Here is a 20000-nt window from a genome sequence, read left to right as displayed (position 1 = left end):
ACTGGCACAATTTCGAGCTTTGATTTTTATTCAAAGGCCGTTTACTTGAGTGTAAGTTATGAGCAGGTTTGCAAAATTCGTGATACTTAAAATATTCCATCTGTAGATTGCTTGTGTACTCCTACATTGGACACTTTTATTCTAAAGCAAATCAGACCTTCTCAAACCAAGAAATACGTGCAAGATCGTGATAATGAGATGGCTGTGGTCCCAACGGGCCTCCCTAAATTCAACAGGACCCCTCTGCTCATTATAGGATGCCCTATCATCAGGCCGCCAAGTCTCCATGGCGGAAATTAACAGCATAGTCGAGCAAACATTGTGCTTGATTGGTTCAGCCAATCATCAAATGTCAGTTTTCCAAAGGAAGAAAGTTCTCGCTAACACTAATAAAGAGAAAACCAGTATGGCTGAACAGCCACTCCTTAATGACAAACGTTTTCTTTTCGGAGAGGACTTCCCCTCTGTTGCTTCCAAACAAGCTGAACTCTCTCGTGGTCTAGCCAAAAACTTTTCACCTGTTTCAAAAACTTGGCAACCCTTTCAGAAACCCATTTTCAACAAGAACAGACATCGCCCCAAATCCTTGGGCGCCTTTGCTCAGTACCAAGCAACCCGATCAAAAAACTTTCGGTCCTTTCGTCCTCTCAAGGGACTCTCAAATCAACACTCAACCAATTCTTAGAAAGATGGATACGTATAACATCAGACCCAGAAATCTTAAAAGGTTGTGTCAGGATATCAAATCCCGTTCCACTCTCCTCCCTTTCAGTTACAGGTTCCATTAACAAAATGTTCAGATTTAACAGTTCCCCTCATAGATTCCGAGGTAAAAAATCTTCTTTCTCCGAGAGCAATAAAAACAACCCCATTCTCGACAGAGAATTTCTACAGTCGCCAGTTTTTAGTCCCAAAAAAGGAAGGAACTTATCGCCCAGTAATCGACCCAAGTCGTCTCAACAAGTTTGTGGAAAACTGTCATTTCCAAATGGAACACATTTCATGTCTCAAAACTCTCTTAAAAAGGGGGGAATTGATGACATGTATAGACCTCAAGGATGCCTCTCTCTCTGTTCACATACACGAGTCCTCCCAAAAGTACGTCTGTTTTCAGTGGAGAAACAGATCATTTGCCTTCCCAGGTCTACCTTTCGGTCTAAATACTGCTCCCAGGATATTTACAAAGCTATTAAGACCCGTAGCTGCTTATCTACGGAAAAGAGGTATCCGAATTATCGTCTACCTAGACGACTTCCTAATTCTGGGCTCCTCTGCAGAAGATTCAAGAACCAACATGTTGCTAACATTGGATCTGCTACATTGCCTAGGGTTCACCATAAACTGGGAGAAATCCATCCTGGTACCCAGCCAGTCATTGACATTCCTGGGTCATTTTTTTGGTTACAGAGGCACTTTAAGTGGTCAGGTATATTAATTTTTGTTAAAAAAGAGAGAGAATAAAGTGAGGGACTCTTATTTATATACAGTATAAAGCCTGCAGCATGTGGGGCTGTGTCTTGATGGTTTCCTATTTACAATGACAATGGACTTTAATTCAGGACCACAGATAACAAATCCCGTAAGAGAAAGCGTAAGATTTGAACCCAGGGCATTTGCATGCGAATTCAGCACTAAACACCGACTCCCCACTTTTGTTTGTTTGATTCATGACAAAAACTAAAGGATGATTGTCCTTAACTACATAAAGAACCACAAGGATTCAGTCACTAATGGATCAAACATTGAAAGCAGAAATGAAACATACCCTTGCTGCCCAACATGCTCCAAGTAACCAATGAGAATTTCATGATAGACGGAAGTACGTAAATGACGAGGCTGGAAGAAGTGGACACTGTCCAAATAAGAAATGTAAACACGCCGAGTGTTTGGAGGAGGGCACTCTGAGCCGTATTCCTGGACATGCATTCCAAAGAAGCACACATCTGTACCATCAATCTCTTCAAATGCAAACATGGCCTTGGCACGATAAGGAAAAGCTTCTGGAAAGCTGCCTCCATCATACCTGATAAAAATGGAACACGAAAATCAAGTTATGTTACCTTTTGATGTTTTCACTGTACAACAGCTGAGGAAAATGGGTCAATAGGATTTCCACACGGTTACACACAGAGAGGGATTTGCTGCTTTCACTTTCTTGGAGTATGAATACGCTACTAATAAAAAAGCAAACTCCCTTTTTATCATTGGAATTAAACAACTTTTTTTATACTCAACAAAATTTCGCATTTCTGATTGGTCAGCAACGAATGCATAACTAGTGTATAGAGTGCAAAAAGATGTTATGGAGTACAATACGGAAGTTGCTACGGAAACAAAGTGATGGAATGATTTTGAAGAGTGTATAACAAATAAATAAATAAATAAATAAATAAATAAATAAATCGTATGACCTTGCTCGTGCATCTTGTGATTTATGGTCACTTGTGATGTTTTGAAACTTATCAAATTTTACTCGCCTACGGCTCGTGCAGTTCAGTTTAAGCACTTTCAAAAGATTACTCGTGCCCACAGGGGTTTCATTAGAAGCCAGCCACCAGCGGTATACCGGCGTCTATGTTGTCAAACTCTTGTAAAGGACAAGAGTGACAGCTGCTTAACATTGATTAGCCCAGGCATCTACTTCAAAAGCTATTGAAACCCCTGCTTCCGAAATGCACTCATGTTCATATTATTTCCTATACTAATACAAAACTGCATCAGTTTGTTTCCAAAGCAATCCAACAGTGAGGGAAGTGTCATGCTGTGTGGAAAGTGAAAGTTTGGTTTTCTCAAACGACTTGACAAGGGTAGATCAACAAGATCAAGAAAGATTTGCGAAATGACTTTTCAAGACTAAAAGGGGCTGTGTCATGGCAGTGCAGTTCATTTCGTGTCGTTTTACCATTTACTTCCCCCTTCTCACTATGCAACTTAATGTTAACTCAGGAATTACTTTCAAACAACACAAACCAAACCTGTGTGTCAAAAAAAGTCTGTCGAGCATACATAATAAACGCTACAAACAACAGAGATCAACTTTGAAAAACTGTTCACCTGAACAATTTTCAAAAACCAAATAACACTCCATTTTAATTATCTTCAATTTTTCCCATCCTTGCCTCCTTTTGTATTTGCTCTTTTATTGAAACCTTCCTTCAATGTTATAGGTAGTTATTTTTATGTTTCATTTGATTTGGTTGCCAGTTTCCGGATCCAGACGCTAACTTTGGCTAAATGTTGTGACACAGCCCCTTTACCCCTTCACTGGAAGGACAACTGTGGCTGCTCCCTTCACCATTTAGGAGGTTACACTTGCTTTCACCTATAAAATGGACATTGACACATGGGGAATAACGAAATTTTTGTGAACAGCACTGATGTTCAGAACTTATGTCAGACACCAACCTTGACTTCATTCCTTGCTTAACCTCAACTTGCTTATCACAGGAAGAGACCACTCGTATTGTCACATTTCCAGGACAGTTTTCTTTAATCAAGAAGTTATTTACTCTCTTCTCAATCAGATCGCCAAGCTTGGTTTGTGGGAGTTCTAGAAATGGACAAAAACTTTAATACAGCAAAATTTGGGTGGAGGGGGGAGGAGGATGGGGCTAAAGGTTGCCAACTTTCATAGACTTCCCAGTCAGGATCCACTAATTTGGAGTTTCTTCAACTAATTGTTGTTTTCTTGATAACTATTACGAAAACAGTGTTGCTTTGGGTACGACGCATGCCTCCAAATCTACTGCCCATGATGATTATCACTTCCTTAGAAGGCTTTCAACTCAAAATTAAAATTGATGAAAAAATAAAACACCAATCAATATATGAAATAAATCATATTCAATAATGGCCAAAAAAAAAAAACCCACAATTTTCATGCGTGTGGACCATCACAACAAGAAAAATAAAAATTCAGAATTAGTCAAAATTCTTAACCCTTTCCCACTTGAGATTGAGTCTGATAGATTTTACTCTGGCTAAAGCCAGACGACTTTACGCGTTTATGGGGGGCGTCCTAGGGCCTTTGAGGTGTGAACGAGTTAAGGACGGTGCCTACTATTGTTATTGTGCATACGTTCTGTGCATCTCCGGATACTTGGATTTCCTATCGCCGATGCTCATTAGTGCAGGGATATTTTTGCGCCGTTTTAAACTATGCAGAGAAAGTATATCTTCGTAAGTACTCTTGGTATCCAAAAAGAAAATTGGGGGTAACCATGCATTCTTTAGAGATAATCGAGCTTCAATTTGAGAAAGAACGCAATATATTGCTTTGTATTTCAGAGATTTTTACAAATACTGTTCATGAATTATCTTTGAAAAATGTGTGGTTACCCACAATTTTCTTTTTGGATTTCAATAACACTTGTTAAGATCTACCTTTCCCGCATAATCACAAATCGGGGCAAAAATACTTTTGAATTAGTAAGCACCGTCCTTAAACTCAGTCAAAAGTTATGTTCCCATTAACCCATTGACCCCTGAGAGTGTGACTTCAAAGATTTTACTCTGTCTAACGCCAGATGATTTTACTTGCCGATATGAGGCGCTTTAGGTGTGAATAGGTTAGGAAAGGAAAGGAACTTTATTTAAGTGTCTAGTCGTTCTAGCGCTGGAGTGCTAATTGGGGACACTTCAAACTGAAATTAACAATGAAAGTAAATCAAGTCAAATGTTGGTTTTTGAGGAGAGGGGAAACCGGAGTACCCGGAGAAAACCTCTCGGTGCAGAGTAAAGAACCAACAAACTCAACCCATATATGACGCCGAGTCCGGGAATTGAACCTGGGCCACATTGGTGGCAGGCGAGTGCTGTCACCACTGCGCCATCCCTGCACCCCCAATTAGTTAACTAATCTACTACAGGAGATGAAAAACATTAAACATAAGGAGCTAACAACTGCACTTACTTTTTGCGCTAAACCCATTTTCTTTTCTCTTCACTCCCCTCTTTGCCAAACATGCATCACACTGATAACTGCAAAGACATGACATAAATCAAAGAATAAAACATTGAGAAATGGAAAAAATATTGGGCAAAAACCCTTTAATTCAACTGAGCAGCAAAAGCAGCCTTGCGTAAAAAAAAGTACCAAAGATGCAGCAAACCATAATAAATAATTATTATTCTCACCATATTCTGTTAAATGAAACGTTGGTTTCCCCCATAAAATCACATTTCATTAAATTTTGTACAAGTAATAAAATAGAAAGGATCTATGAGCTTGACAAAATGTTTCACTTACCCATTAGGCCAGATGTACTCGTGATGGCGTACACAGATTTGATGCAACTTTCGTCCACAATCAATACAATCTACAAATCTGGGCCCAAAAAAAAGCAGTACAACAATGATTAAATGAAAAACCACGCATATGAATATATTCAATTCATTCACAACAGTTCGTGTCAAGTACTAACACATCTGTCGTTTTAAATGCAACATTCAACAAAGCTGTTCATTTGAATATAATAATTCTAGAATTTTTCAAACTATTAAGTATGCACTTAGAAAACAAAGTTTGATGGTTCATGTTTAGCTCTGAAAGCATCTTTACCACAAAAAACAAGGGCATTTTAATGCAAGCCATGAATAGGCAAGTTTAATATTTGTTCTGTGAAGCACACATTAAAGCCATTCACTTAAGCCTATGCTTGTCTGTCAAATACAATGGTGTTTCTGATTTTTTTAACTTTCTCTTGCTACACGAGACTCCTGCCCCTTTGACCTTAATTTAAAAGTGGGAGGAAAAGAGGCTCTCTCTCTCTTGCCCTCACTCCACTTTTTCCATCCCATTTTTGTTCTTTGCACTTTTGAGATTTCATCCTCCTCCTGTACACTGTATACCAGAGCCTTGAAGAGGCTATATATTAGACATCACCATCAGCCTCAATGAAATTAAAACTGCTAAAACTACAAGAAAAATTCTCTTACGGTTCCATGTCAAGATGGTCATTCTTTGTCTTTGTGAAGTCATCTTTAGCAACCATGCTGAAATAAGAACAAGAAGTGTAAAACAACAACAACAACTCAGCGGAGAATAAGAGAAATCCAAACAACCCGCAAAGTCACCTTACTTGAATAGGTCATTTTGTCATCAGAGTAAAAACCTTTTACCTTTGAACTAAAGTAGGATCCTCCCCAAGGTTGACTTCACTTCCTGGGATCTCCTCAAAGCATCGTTCACAGTAATGGTATCTGTGGAAAAATAAATTAAAATGTGTCTTCCTTAACACCCATCACAGTGAGAGAATAAAAGAAAGAAGGTTTGATGAGGACAAAAAAGGCAATGGCAATGAAGACAATGATGACAACGATTAAGTGTAACCAGCTCAAACGAAATGCTTAACACTAGCTATTAGCTGATGATCATGGAAAGCAGCAGCTTTGAGAAACACTAACAATGAAATCCATAATACTGGAAACACAGGATCTACATGTAACTGGATGGAAGGAAGACCCACCTATTTTGATAAGTCCAGTAAGTTGCATCTCTGGGAATAGTGCACAAGTGTTTTCCATAGCAGCAAAGCACTTGAGGGTGAAATATATACTGCAAATACAACAGAACCAAAAAAAAAAAGCAATCAGGAATTGAGCTTGGTTAGTTAAAGGTCCCACGTTTAATCCTCCATGACCCTTGGGAGTATGACTTACTGCAGTTTTCATAATTCTGCAGAATCTTACCTTTGAGTGCTCAACGCCAAACTGCGTTTTGGCTTCCATCAACCAAATCTTTGAACACAGCTGGTATGATTGACTCCACTTTCGGAAAGTGAATTGGAGTTTTCGTTTAGTTCACAGCTCGAACACTATTATGATAAGTTTTTGGAATTTCCTCAGTAAAAAGAATTGAACAGATTCCATCGCTTTCCATTGGCATCAAGTTTGAATACACAACTGTACCGTGGGAACCAATGATGCTGATTAGTAGGCTAGTCACCCATCAATTGATTTCGTCATCTGTGGTTGGGGTCAGAAGTGTGATTGATGGAAGCCAAAACGCTGTTTGGCTGTTGGCGCTTGAGGATGAATTCTGCAGAATTATGAATTTTACTTGTCTAACGGCAGACAATTTTACTCATCAACTGGCGGGTCCTAGAGAATTTGAGGTGTCAATGAGTTAAACACCCGTAAAATGGATCAATGCTAATTGGGGTTGGGTAGTGTTATTCATAATTGCAAGTCTACGGTTGCATATTTTGATGTCTAGTGTTAAGAACTAAGTTTCACCTTTCTTCCACAGCAATATCCTAGTTGTCTCATAGCTGGATCAATGTCTTGCTCAAAAACCTCGGACAGCTGCAGGATGAGAAAAAACATCTTATTTCACACGCAAAGAGGTTACTATAGACTTCAGACTAACTAAAAAATGAAAAGAGTGTATCTTACCTTTGTACAATATTTATATACTCTTGAGGTTTTTCTATTATACAACCAAGCATTATCAAACATAAGCCAGACATCATCACAGTACTACAAGGCAAAGCAGAATGGTTAAATGTTACAAATTTCCACTACTAGGGATATTCTCTGTCATCCTACAGTGACTACTTAATACCTAATCTCTTCTTGTACAAATATCTACACTGCAGCATGTTCCTGTTACACAAAACAATTTTTCCTTGCATTCGAGTTTAGCTGGAGTAATTCCACCAAGCAGCCGTGCTGCTCGAGTCATAACTTCATTGAGCTATGACGCTGATGTCAATTCCTTGTTTCACAAAGTCAATTGGTAAGACTTAAAAACTCAACGTCAATTTCATAAAGCCCTGATGGTTTTCAAGTCCTTAAGCACTCTTGTTCCTGAATACCTGACATCTACCATATTTACCCATGTAAAGTTTGACCTTTTATGGCCTCAAAAGAAGCTCCAAAAATCGCCCCCAACTTATACACAAGTCAAAGATTTAAAGCCAAGTTCCAGCTCAATAATTTATTCGAATTTAACATAATAATGTTGTCTTGAGCATAACGAACACAGTGGACAAAAGACTTCAAAATGAATGTAATCAATTCCAGTTGAAATGAAAAAGGATTTGTCCAACTATAAATGTGGAAGATACTCACTAGCACAAATATGAAATACACTGTAGACACTGGAAATTTTCGTTTACCAAAGGCGAAAAGCTCAAAAAAGCATTTCTGTTTCTTCACACAAAATACGATTGTTCAATTGCTTAGTAACCTGGTGCAATACCTCATGTTTGCATGCAAGCATCGTCACTCGCATTGCCTGAAAATGCTGGTTGGTAATTATTGTTTTTTATTCTTTATACAAACCTGGCTGATTTAAGTGCTTTTGCAAACTTCGTAGTGTTTCCAGGTTTATGAGGTTTTCGTCTTGTTTGTCATGTGAGATATTATAAATCAAGGACCAATTAAACATTGTACACTTCGCATGGTTTTTGCAGTCATTTTCAAAGATGCTTATGTGATGTTGTGCTTATCCTTTAAGGCCCTTTATCCTTGAACATCGAAACAGGTTAGTTTAAGGTTTACATGTTTGATTTTCTGAGAACGGACAAAATGCCCGCATATACAACAACTGCTGAACCATAAAACTATTAAGCACTTGAGGCCCTGATTTTTGTGTGTATCCACAGTTCCAGAAATCAAAGAATACAAGATTAGTATCCCATGAAAATTTAACTTAGACATACAGAAATTGCTTTTTTTGCCATCAAAAATGGGGGTCAACTTATACATGGGTAAATACGGTTAATTTGCAATGCGACAAACTATTCTCTGAGGGACTCAGTAAACAAACTTGTTGTTCCTTTTCAGAGAACTAACTACATGAGGATTAGTTTTAGTTATAGTTATATTTACAGCAGTGCTACCCTCTGAAACAGCTTGCCCTGTGACATTAGAGAGTCTGCTTCAATTAATCAATTTAAGCATCTTCTCTATTGTTATTTTTCTAGCACACGGCATTGATGGAAATCAGGTTTACACAAATTGTACTTACATTAGTACATTTAAATCCTTTGTAAAACACACCTTTTAAGACCACTTATTGGTATTATTCATTAGTTATTTTATGTATCTTAGGGTTTTGAATGGGTTTTTACTCAACTCAACTACATGTATACATTTGGAACATTTCAATTTTTGTGCATTTTTTGTAGTTTTAGTGACTATTAACTCAGGGTTCTCATTTGAACCCACAACCTACAACACCTGTGAGTCAATCACTTCTAGTGTTCCAGCTGAAAATCCTGTAAACTATTTTACTCGACATGGCACAATCTAAAGGTACTATTATTACTGCTATTGTTATTATTATTATTATTATTATTATTATTATTATTATTATGGGTTATAACTCAAAGGACCTTTTCTAATTATCCCTATGTAAGCCAAACAAGTGTTTCTAAAGGCAAGAGGCTGAGGTAGTTGGCGATAATAATATCTCCTCTCTTCTAAAACCATAGCAACTTCTCAAAGTTGGCAACTTACTTAATACATGGTACTACCGTGTCCCTGAACATGTACTGACCTCCCATGGGTTATTGTAATGCGCTGCATAGAGTCTTCTTTTTATAGTTGAGAGATCAATAGTAAGTTTTAATTTTTAAAATTAATCCTTTTAAAATTCAACAGAATTATTAGGAATCAAAATTCAATTAAGTGAAATTCCTTAGGTTTTTTTGCAATTTCATTTATGGGATGGGAAAGACGTATAAAATATTTTTTACAAGAACATTAACATCAAGCCCAAAATGTAAGGTGTTTTTGCTATTGTCTTATGAGAACATGCATTATGACTTGCGCCCAGAGTTTCATAGGAGTATTTCTAGTATTAACCCATTGACATCCAAACCGGCCCAAACCGGCCAGACTTGGTATTTTACTCTAACGCCAGACGATTTTACTCGTCAATGGGGAACCCCTGGGAGTCAATGGGTTAAGGTACAAAAAGGGAGCATTTTTCTGAGGGTTTACCCCCTCCCACAATGCCCCCATTTTCCATCTATCATATCGTAAGTGTCCAGCTTTTAAGTGTACAGGAGCTCAAGGCTGTGTTGCCAGGATATTCAAGCAGCAGGAGCAGTGTCTATAGATTATCTGACTGTCAAGAATGGAAGCTGCTTTGTCTAAATCTGGCACCTTAGCTAAAGGTCTGTAATCTGCCAAGTGTATTTTGATTAAATATTCTTAACTCATTAACAATTAATTCATACATCCTCTTTCCAATAAAAAATGGCTAAATTAGCCACATGCATGAGTTTTAATACCACCTTATTGCTAAAGCCGTTAGAAGCTATATCAAGAACTCCTGCTTCATTTTTCATCAGAAGTTCCAAACACCTTGAAACAACAAAAGCACTCAACTTTTCGCCTCATGCTTTCAACAGTTACATACATACAAGTATATGCTTATGTTTATTGTAACTCCCAATTTAGGATTTTTGGTTACAATGTACAACTTCAATGTTTAAAATACATGTACATATAAATTGAAAAGAGAAAAAAGGACTAATAACCAAACGTTACATTTAAAGGCTAGAATCAATTACAAAAGACCTCGAATATAATTTAAAAATTAACTCAAAACAAATGTCCTCCACTTAATAGCTTCTGCACTAAAGAGCGCCTGAAGCTATTTACAATGTCTGCAGCTTTCAAATCAGTTTCTAAGTGCTTAGAACTTCTGATGAAAAACGAGGCAGGAGTGTTTGATATTATTACATACCAGGCAGCCGAGAAGTTTTGGATCAACAGGTTGTCGAAAAGGAAGGGACTCTGGATCCTGTCTGTACAAGTTCTCTAAAGTGGGCATAAGTGCAATCCGCAGCTCTTCTGGAAGAAACACTATTGAGGAAAAAAAGAATCAAAAGGTTCAAGAGCATCTTACTAAAGTTTTTCTAAAACTTCCACCAGATTCAAGTTTTCTATTTGTGGTCCTACCTTTCTTTGGTGGATACCGTGTACCAGGTGCAGGAATGGATGATTGTGGTGCCACAGGCTGTACAGTACCTGTTGGGGTTTGAGCTTCTTGTTTGATTTGTGGTGCAGGGGTACCAGTTTGGGCAGGAGAACTTGGAGTTACAGAGCCAGGACCACTGTCTTGAACCTAGAATAATGGGTAACAAAAAAGTGTGAAACAAAGTAGATGGTGCTAATTTCATGTAGTTCCTCTCTTTAATTAACTAGCAAAATAGAAATTTAGAAAAAAATTCTGAAAGTAGCAAGTGACATTACTGATCACTTAGCCTCTTGTTTTTTTAACTCAAATCACAGTAAAATTACAGCTTTTCTATTACAACTAGAAGTAATCAAGGATTAGTGAGGTGTGTTTGATTCCTGTTTTGTATAATTTGGTGAGAATCATTTCGTACTCTTTTCTTGTATTTGTTCAGTAATAAATGTATCACACTATAACAGGGCTTGAAATTAACAAAAAAATCCAGTCACAGTTTTGCGACAACGTACGAAAATTTAGTCACAATTTCGCAAATTTTAGTCGCAAAATCATCACGCTGCATTGTGTTGTCAGTGGTGTAGCAAAACAAAATATGAGCCAACAATACTTGTGTTTAAAGAAACTACTGAAAATGGTGAATGACATACAAGCAATGGAGTTATCTTCAGATTGAAAAAAGTCATGGTGTGACACAAAATAATTTTGTTTTTCAGCAAAAGTAGCAGCAAAGTGGCAACTGCTAACCCTTTTGCTTCGAAAGAGCGAAGGTGAAAACAAATTGCAAATTTGCAACTTCTCCAGATATTTTGCAGATATAAGTTGCAAAGGGAAAAAATTCAGTCGCAAATACAACTATTGGTTGCAATTTCAAGCCCAGTATAAGTATTTTGACTGTCATCTTGTTGCTGGTAAATTTTATTAGAAACAAAGGAATACATGTTATTTAACAATTAGACCTGTAGCCCTTGCCCATGAGGCGAAGCCAAATGGGCTCTGGACCCGTGGCCCTTGAGGGCGAAGGGTCTAATTGTTTTAGTATCACCCAACTAGTCAGACAGAAAAGGCAACAATAAAGTTAGCAAATGCAAGTTAAAGAAATATTTATTTGGAATAAAACGAAAGAAAGGGACATGCTTTTCGCTACTCGAGGACTATCAATAATAGCCGTCTAGTAGCGAAGCCAATTAAAATGCAGGATTTCCATTAGTCCACTAGTTGGGTGATACTAAAATGCAATATCAGTTTTACGGGATATTGGTAGCCTTTCTTGCTGGAAAGGAGTACACTTCATGGTACTACCACATGAGCAACCCCCATCCAACGAGACTTGACTTCCCTCGGACAAGCCATAACACTATCACAAGAGATCAAAGTTATTTGTGCCAGAACAAGATGCCATCACAATCAATACCAGAGACATCCCACGGGACAGACACGATCAGAATGTGTCAAACATAATTACTACTACTGTTAAAACTAGTGTATAAGCTGCACCATCAAATTTCAAGCATGATTTGGAGGGAAAAAACAAAAACTTGAAAAAGAACTCTGGCAAACATATCGTTTGTTTGTTCCCAGTTGCATGGTTTGTGGTAAACTTCCAAAATCTACTGCTGTCTATTTGCAGCAACCTAGGGAACTTAATCAACTCTCAAAATACCATTTAAAAGGTTATCTTTAATCGATTTCCCCAATTCTTGAGACTGACAACAGGTGTCTTTACTGTTAAAGCCCACAGTTGAAATACAACTATGAAATTTAAACAAAAATAAAGCACAAGGGAGGATAGAAACGTTTGCTTGGTAACCACCAGTCATTTACAGAGGAAGTCTGGACCGAATCAAGTAGTTTTCACCACGATCAGTAAACAACATGGAGAGGTTTGCATTCCCATCATCTGTGCATGGATATCATGTTAATAAAGACATATGGATGCTATCAGTCAGTGAAAAACATGTTGCTAAACGAGTTAAACAACCCTATGAAAAAACATGCCATGAGAGTAATGAAGGGAAACAAAACAGTCAGTCATTTGCCTCACGAGTTCTCCAGAATAGCGTGGCATTTTCTCGCATGTGGTGGATAGATCAATGTTGAAGTGATCGGTCGAAGAATATGCTTAATCTTTTTGTTTAATGAAGGTTTTTAATGCTATTTGTGACACCATACCAGCCAGTTTACTCCCTCTGAAAGCAATGGTCTATTTATAAGCCGCACCCACAATTTTGAGCCCAATATTTTGGCAAAAAGCTGCAGCTTATACACAAGTTTTTATGGTACATGGTTTATGCAGAATATTTCAACAATTTCTCCTTAGGACATTACAAGAAAACAAAACAAGGAGGAAGTTACCTTGCTCTGACCCTTCTGAAGTTGTGGGGGAGGAGGAGGAGTAGAAGGTTCAGTCTTAATTGGCCGCAACTGAGTTTGTAAATTGGGCTTGTTCTCAGTTGCAGATCCATATCCACTTGAATTTGACTGATCCCCTTGAGATGCAGGGGATTGTGCTTGATTGGTAGCATTTCCTAGATTTTTGCCACTTGTATCGCGTGGTGGAGTTTTCCCTTGTGAACGAGGTGGAGTCATCATCTGCCCAGAAGGAGACATCTGATTTGGTCCTTGCTGCTTTGGAAGGGGAGGTACTGAGGCCTGTGCTGTTTGAGGTTGAGGACCTGATGGTACTTGACCTGGCATCTGTAAATGTGGAGACACCCTGCCAGGAAGAGGCGGTGGTGATGTTATGGAAGGTGCTTGTGCTGGTGAATTTTGAGGCTGCATTGATGCTGTTAAATCGAACTGGGGCTGTCTGTGCTGCTGAGCTGCAGCAACTGCTGTGGCTTGAGCTTGTGCTACAGCTGTTGGAATATGAGAGCCTCCCAAATCTCCATTTAACTGTTGAAATGGGACTAAAACAGAGAGAAACAAAGCCCTAAATAATGATTCACATTTTGTTGTCAAAAAAATATTCTGTGCTCACAATGTTGCTTTGGGAGGTGCGGTGGCTTCATGGTTACTGCGCTCGACTCCGGAGCGAGTGGTCCCGGTTCACGCCCTGGCCAGGGACATTGTGTTGTGTTCTTTACTCTCACGGTGTTTCTCTCCACCCAGGTGTATAAATGGGTACTAGTGAATTTAATGCTGAGGTAGCCCTGTGATGGACTAGCATCCCATCCAGGTGAAAGTAAAAACAGTGGCGCATCTAGGGAAGGGGCCCGGGGGTCTGGGGCCCCCCCTTATTTTGGCAAAAAAAATACTTAAGTATATACTCTGGTAAAAATTGAGGCTAAAATTTTTTTGGGTTCACACACTCAAAACCCCCCCCCCCTTCCTTACCTCAAGGTCTGGATCCACCACTGAAAAATGCCTCTACTTGTTTCATGGTACAGAAACCGGATAAGTTCCCACCAAATGGGCCACTTAATGTCATATTCATAACTTGCTTTATTGTTTAGCTCTTTGACGATCTTTTCATTTTTGTAACAATAGACTTTCCATGAGTGTCAAACAATATGGCATTAAATTTTAGAACAAGTCATGATTTCAAGATATTACTGGCTGCTCTTACCCTGTCCTCCACCAAGAGAAAGGTTGCCCCTCAGTTGTTGACGCAGTCTCCTTTGTCGTTTTTCTTCAAGTTCTTTTTGAATGTTGTATATTTTTTCAGCCAATAAATGGTAATACTCTTCCTACAGAAATTAAGCAAAACAACAGAGAACCTTGTTAGAGAAAAAACACCCTGGCTATGGTCTACCTCTTGTCCCTCTGACAACTGCAAGACCAGTTCCACGAACAAGTGTACTACTATCGCAACAATAGCCATTGAATATACGGCAGGAAGCTCTTTGTGGGAAAGACTTATCAGCAGAAATATCCATGGTTGTATGTGGTGAGGGGGCAACTCATGTGTATTCTGTAATTGGATTGACCAAGTTCACATATTCCACTGCCACATGAAAGATAGCACTGAGGAACACTTAAAACATGATTTGCCTTTGCTTTGACTTCCTTGTATTGTAAAGACCAACCGTGAGAGCTTGGGATGTCAACGCCTAAATACTAGTAATTCATTATACAACTAAAGTGGTTGGAGGGCCAATAACTCTAATCAACCACTCGGCTTACTTCATTTCTTGTCCCATAAGGGCCAATAATATTTTTCCAGTATCAGATAAGGTATTTTCCCTCATGATTAGGCACAAAATCTTTTGTTTCTCAAATCGAGATGGATGAAATCCTCAGCTTCAAGAGAGAATTTACTTATCTTATATACAAAGTATGCAAATTCTACATACACTGTATAGGTTTCAGTTGTGTAACACATCTCTTATTAACCAAGCTTGCTCAGGACTGTTCTGGGATATAATGGAGCCTTGCAGCTCTTGGTCCGAAATGCCAAAGATCTTAGGGCCAATATACTCTCAGTACAGTCCTTGTGCTTGGTCATTAAGATACATATCTCATCTCATCAAAAAAAGTATTACTCTACTTGTAACTGAAATGCAATTACCATACTTTTTCAGATACAAGGCACACTGTGTTATAAGATGCACCTTTAACTTTCAAACTTGATGGCATTTATGTCACAAACTGAAAATCTCATCAAAATACTCGGTTCTAAGATGCAACACAAATAGAGGAATTTGGTTCAACGGATTGCCAGTTATGCTGTCTCAACTGTAGATTGTTGTGTACATTAAGAACAAAGGCAGAAGGAAATTAAACTGGAATTTAGAGAAAAACCTTTAAATCCTGCTGACTATTAATACTTTCTTGAGGGTGTTGGACAATGCTAAGAATTGAAGGCCATCATCATCATCATCATCATATTACAAACGTTGGTGTGAGGCCACTATTTTGAAATTGCAGTAAGGGGAAGACTGGGATGAGATGGTGGAAAAGGATCAAAGAACCATCCCTGCACGAGTTGTGTCGCAAGAAGATACTCAGCTATAAGATGCACCTTGAATTTAGATCACATTTGGGGGCCAACAAGCAATTTCTTTGCGAAAAAAAGTGGTGCCTTATAACCAAAAACTACAGTAATTAGCTGAGCACAAGGTCACAGGGTGTGCATAGATGCAATTTCGTCTGACACTGCTCTAGGTGTTAAGATCTTCTTGTAGGAAGTGATCTTAAGGGCAATGAATGTGTCAGAACAAAACTGTATACCAGTGCACAGCCAAACTTTGGAATAAAGGCCTAAGGTAGGTTGCTCAAATACAGGAGTAATAGCCCAGGTCCAACAATGGCCTGTTATGAAACTCCTAATGACACAACTGATCATTTGGAGCACAATCTGTTCAATACAACATGTTGCCTGCAGTCTGAGAAGGTTTTGCTGCTACTTGTTTAGCTCATTTAACTTCAAAGTACCAACCTACTGTAGAAAACCGAAATGAAAACTTCGGCAAATTCTACAAAGGTGATGCCCATTTATCCACAAATATTAAAGGGGCTGTGTCACAGAGAACAAGTATATGCATTAAAAGTGCATAAATATACACGTATGTGCATATAAACTGCACATGTATGCGCAGTTAATGTATCTAAACGGTTCTGTATAAATTTTGATCCGCAAGTGCCGACTGGTCATGAAAAGCACCATGTATTTATAAGAACTTTATTTGCATATACAACTGGAAGAAAGAAGTATAAATTAATGCAAATAGGGTGCCAACAGGAAGAACTTAATCTTCATAGAAAAGCTGACCCCCAGAAGAAAAAAAAAAGTATATATATATATATATATATTGAAGAAAAAAACAAGTAAAACTACAAGTTCATCCCTACAAGCCTGTTTTGTGGTTGCCCACTCATCAGGGGATTTAATGAGAATAAACTTTACCATCGCTTATATACAATATAATTTGTCTAATTTATGCAGCGCGAAATTGACAGTTTAGTTATTGCGTAGGAGGGCTTTGTTTCTGTAGCATCAAGAAGACACGAGTTCATTACGTTTGTTTAGTGTTGATAGTTCAGGTCGACAGATGATTAGAAATTTTTCTTTGAGGCAGAGGTTACATCTTTTACTTGAGCTGTTGTACGGCGAGTACGATGAGAGAATGCGCCAGGAAATAAAGTGTCAGATGTTGTTGTCTTTGAGGGTTTGCCCATATTGCACAACATTTAAACAAGATGGAATCATCGTGAAATACTTGCGAGAGCTCAAACTTTAAAGTGACACTTCCATCACCATAGCCCATGTGGTTTTATCGCTCTCAAACGCTTTCATGTAAATTTCGATATTAAAAAGCTTTTTGTGCGCCATTTGTAAATAGGTTATTTCTCTAAAACTAAACTTGATGATGTTTTTGGCTTTTTACTCTTTTTATGATGCACTGACCAGCGAACACGCAAATTATTTTTTACATTCACCACATTACAAATGCATCACAGACAACTGAGAGTAAACAAAGACAAGACGACAAAAGGAAGACAATAGAAGAGCTCATAAATACTAATGAACCTTTTTGCGTATGTGTTAACACTCTTCTGTGTTTTGCTTATGTCCATTTTTTGTGTCTATTTTGCTTCACTTATCTCCAAGCTGCCCTGTAGACTTTCCCTGTTTGGGCTTTTCGCAGTACCTTTAACTCTTTTACAAAGCACTAGATTAATTAAGGGGTTGACTGAAGGAAGGTGGCATTTTGTTAAATCCATATCTTGTGTAGAACGTAATGTCATTTGCCTTTTTTACACCCTCAGCAAGAACAGTCTAGATCTCAACAAGTGATTGCTTAACAGGACCAGGGTTAAAGTAACTTCATTTGAGATATTTACCCAGGAAGCTCCACTCACCCGAAAGCAGTTTCCAGGGAGGTCATGCATCCAGATCAAATTGGAATTTTGTAATGTTGGCTTTTGAAGAGAAGTGGAAACCGGAGAACCAGAAAAAACCCCTCAGAGAAAAGAACCAACAACAAACTTACCCCACATATGAGTCCGGGAACTGAACCCGGGCTACATTGGTGGGAGGCGAGTGCTGTCATCACTGCGCCATCCCTGCTCCCCTCCTTATTGTTGAGGCAAACAATGATAATTTGTATGAGATCTTAGAGCATGTTAGGTTTTATTCATTTCTGTATATTATTTATGGCAAATCAATGCTGCTGCCACTGCTGATTAAGTAATCAAGTAAACAAATACCCCTCAGTGGTTCAAAAAATTTAAGGTTTTGTCGATATCACTGTCTGTTACATCTAGTTGTGACAATTCAACATCACCCCACCCACATACTTCCGTCTAGCGTATGAAGAGTGCTCAACTCACCCGACTATTCGCAGTTTCATACATATCTCCCTCAACTTTACGTGCATACGAAACAAGATTACCCATGCGACGATCTCTAAGAGCAGCAGGATCGTGAATTGGAGTTGGAAAGATAGCTGTGACTCTGCAAGATAAACAAGAAGCCCACATTCTGTAACATTTTTTTTAATGGCAAGGTGACAAAAGGCACGACCTGATGGAATAATAAGCTCAGTAACAAGTTCCTCATGAAAAAATAAACTTACAATTTATGCACAAGATGATTCCTGAGATCTGGTGTCACGTGCTGATGCCATTCTTTTGGGCCACGATTGCCATTTCCAGTTGTGCTAGAAATGCAAGATGGTTAAGGGTAATCACTGACCACATCAGGTATACAGTACAGCCCAAAAATGATGCACGCACAAGAAGTGGCGCAAGAACACACAAGCTGGCGCAAGAAGTGAAAATACCACGTTTTTGCAGTTGACCCGCAAGAACATTCAAAGTGCAAGAAGTTGGAAAGCTTGCAAAAAGCGCAAGAAGTTACTGGGTTCAACCGCAAGAGTAGTCGGCTTGCGCCCATGTTGCTTGTTCAAAGACCTGATCATGGATTATATTTTCCTAAACATAAATCGCTTCCAAATGGAAGGGATATAATCTTATCTTTCTTCGTGGGAAACATTTTATGGCCATGGGATCAGAACATGATGTTTGGTCATACCCAGTTTGTCACACACCATATATCCGAATAAAGAATCGCTCCCTTGATAAACATTTCTTTGAATGGGGTTTTCCGTAACAAAAGGTTTTCGTCTGACATTTATGCTGACAAGTGACAAGTGTTTGCACAAACGTACTAAAAAATCATCATATCATTGCTACATTTGTTTACACATGATATGCATAAACTCCCGCTATTGTGACTGTTGTAAAACATAGACTCCACATTTTATTTTGTACCGTACAGGTTATAAAAGGAGATTCGACTGTAGATTGCCCTGAAAAATGATGTCTTGTTGCGAATTTTGTATATCACCTTCTTTCTGAGATGTTGTCGCAAAAAAGTTCTGGCGGTCCGGATTTCTTATAGGAAAGAAGTTCTTGCGGTGTCAACTTTCAACCCCAAAGAAGTTCTTGTGGCTGGTAGGATTGTGGCGCAAGTAGCCACAAGAAGTTGCCAGCTTGCGGACACAAAAAGAAGTTCGTGTGCATTATTTTTCGGCTGTACTGTATGTACTTCATTCACCTTGAAGTACAAGTCAGAGATAACCAACCAATGCACAGGCAGAACACACGCATGTTTTTCGCATTTATTGTCTGACCAAACTTTCAACATTGAGATAAGGCGGTTTTTTTAAATTTGCTTTGGTTTCCACCCTAGAAAGAATGTTTCTTCAAAAAATTTTAGTTTCTTTTTCAATTGTTTCCACATTTTGTACACTGCAAGAGAGGTTTGTTATGGTCTTTGAAAGCTTATCATGCTGCATCTGAGTAAACATCGCCAAAAAGCTGGCACCGTGAAGATTTGATGGACGACTGACAAATCTACAGATTTTTGGTTGTGTAATAAAAATACAAAGCATAAGTATTTTCACTTCTGCTGCTCCACTGTTTCATGATAACAACCTTTTGTTATTACTGACAGGCAGCCAAAAGAAAAACATGTTTAAATTTTCCAGCGGGTGCAGAAAATTGTCCTTGGGGAGCCTCTCTATCTGCAATGTTGATTTTTATCATTTTGCTCATCTCACCCAAAATTATTACTTTCCTGTATGTCCAAAAACATTGTATCAGCAAGATGAGCTTGGGATTG

General features: G+C 38.5%; 1 protein-coding gene across 1 annotated transcript in view; it reads right to left on the bottom strand.

The window, feature by feature from the left end:
- LOC138049944 (histone lysine acetyltransferase CREBBP-like) overlaps positions 1–20000 on the bottom strand; it is a 37179-nt gene that overhangs the window by 7868 nt on the left and 9311 nt on the right. Inside the window, 16 exon segments of the mRNA XM_068896428.1 lie at positions 1766–2023; positions 3406–3550; positions 4913–4980; positions 5249–5326; positions 5938–5994; positions 6121–6201; positions 6468–6556; positions 7237–7305; positions 7396–7479; positions 9506–9592; positions 10703–10821; positions 10918–11083; positions 13286–13839; positions 14499–14619; positions 18206–18329; positions 18451–18534. Of these exon segments, the coding sequence (XP_068752529.1) occupies positions 1766–2023; positions 3406–3550; positions 4913–4980; positions 5249–5326; positions 5938–5994; positions 6121–6201; positions 6468–6556; positions 7237–7305; positions 7396–7479; positions 9506–9592; positions 10703–10821; positions 10918–11083; positions 13286–13839; positions 14499–14619; positions 18206–18329; positions 18451–18534 (2184 nt within the window).

The sequence above is a fragment of the Montipora capricornis genome, chromosome 5, assembly GCF_036669925.1.
Source record: "Montipora capricornis isolate CH-2021 chromosome 5, ASM3666992v2, whole genome shotgun sequence".
Taxonomy (NCBI): Eukaryota; Metazoa; Cnidaria; class Anthozoa; order Scleractinia; family Acroporidae; genus Montipora; species Montipora capricornis.
The sequence above is the reverse complement of the archived record's forward strand: the minus strand, read 5'-3'. Positions and strand labels throughout refer to the sequence as shown.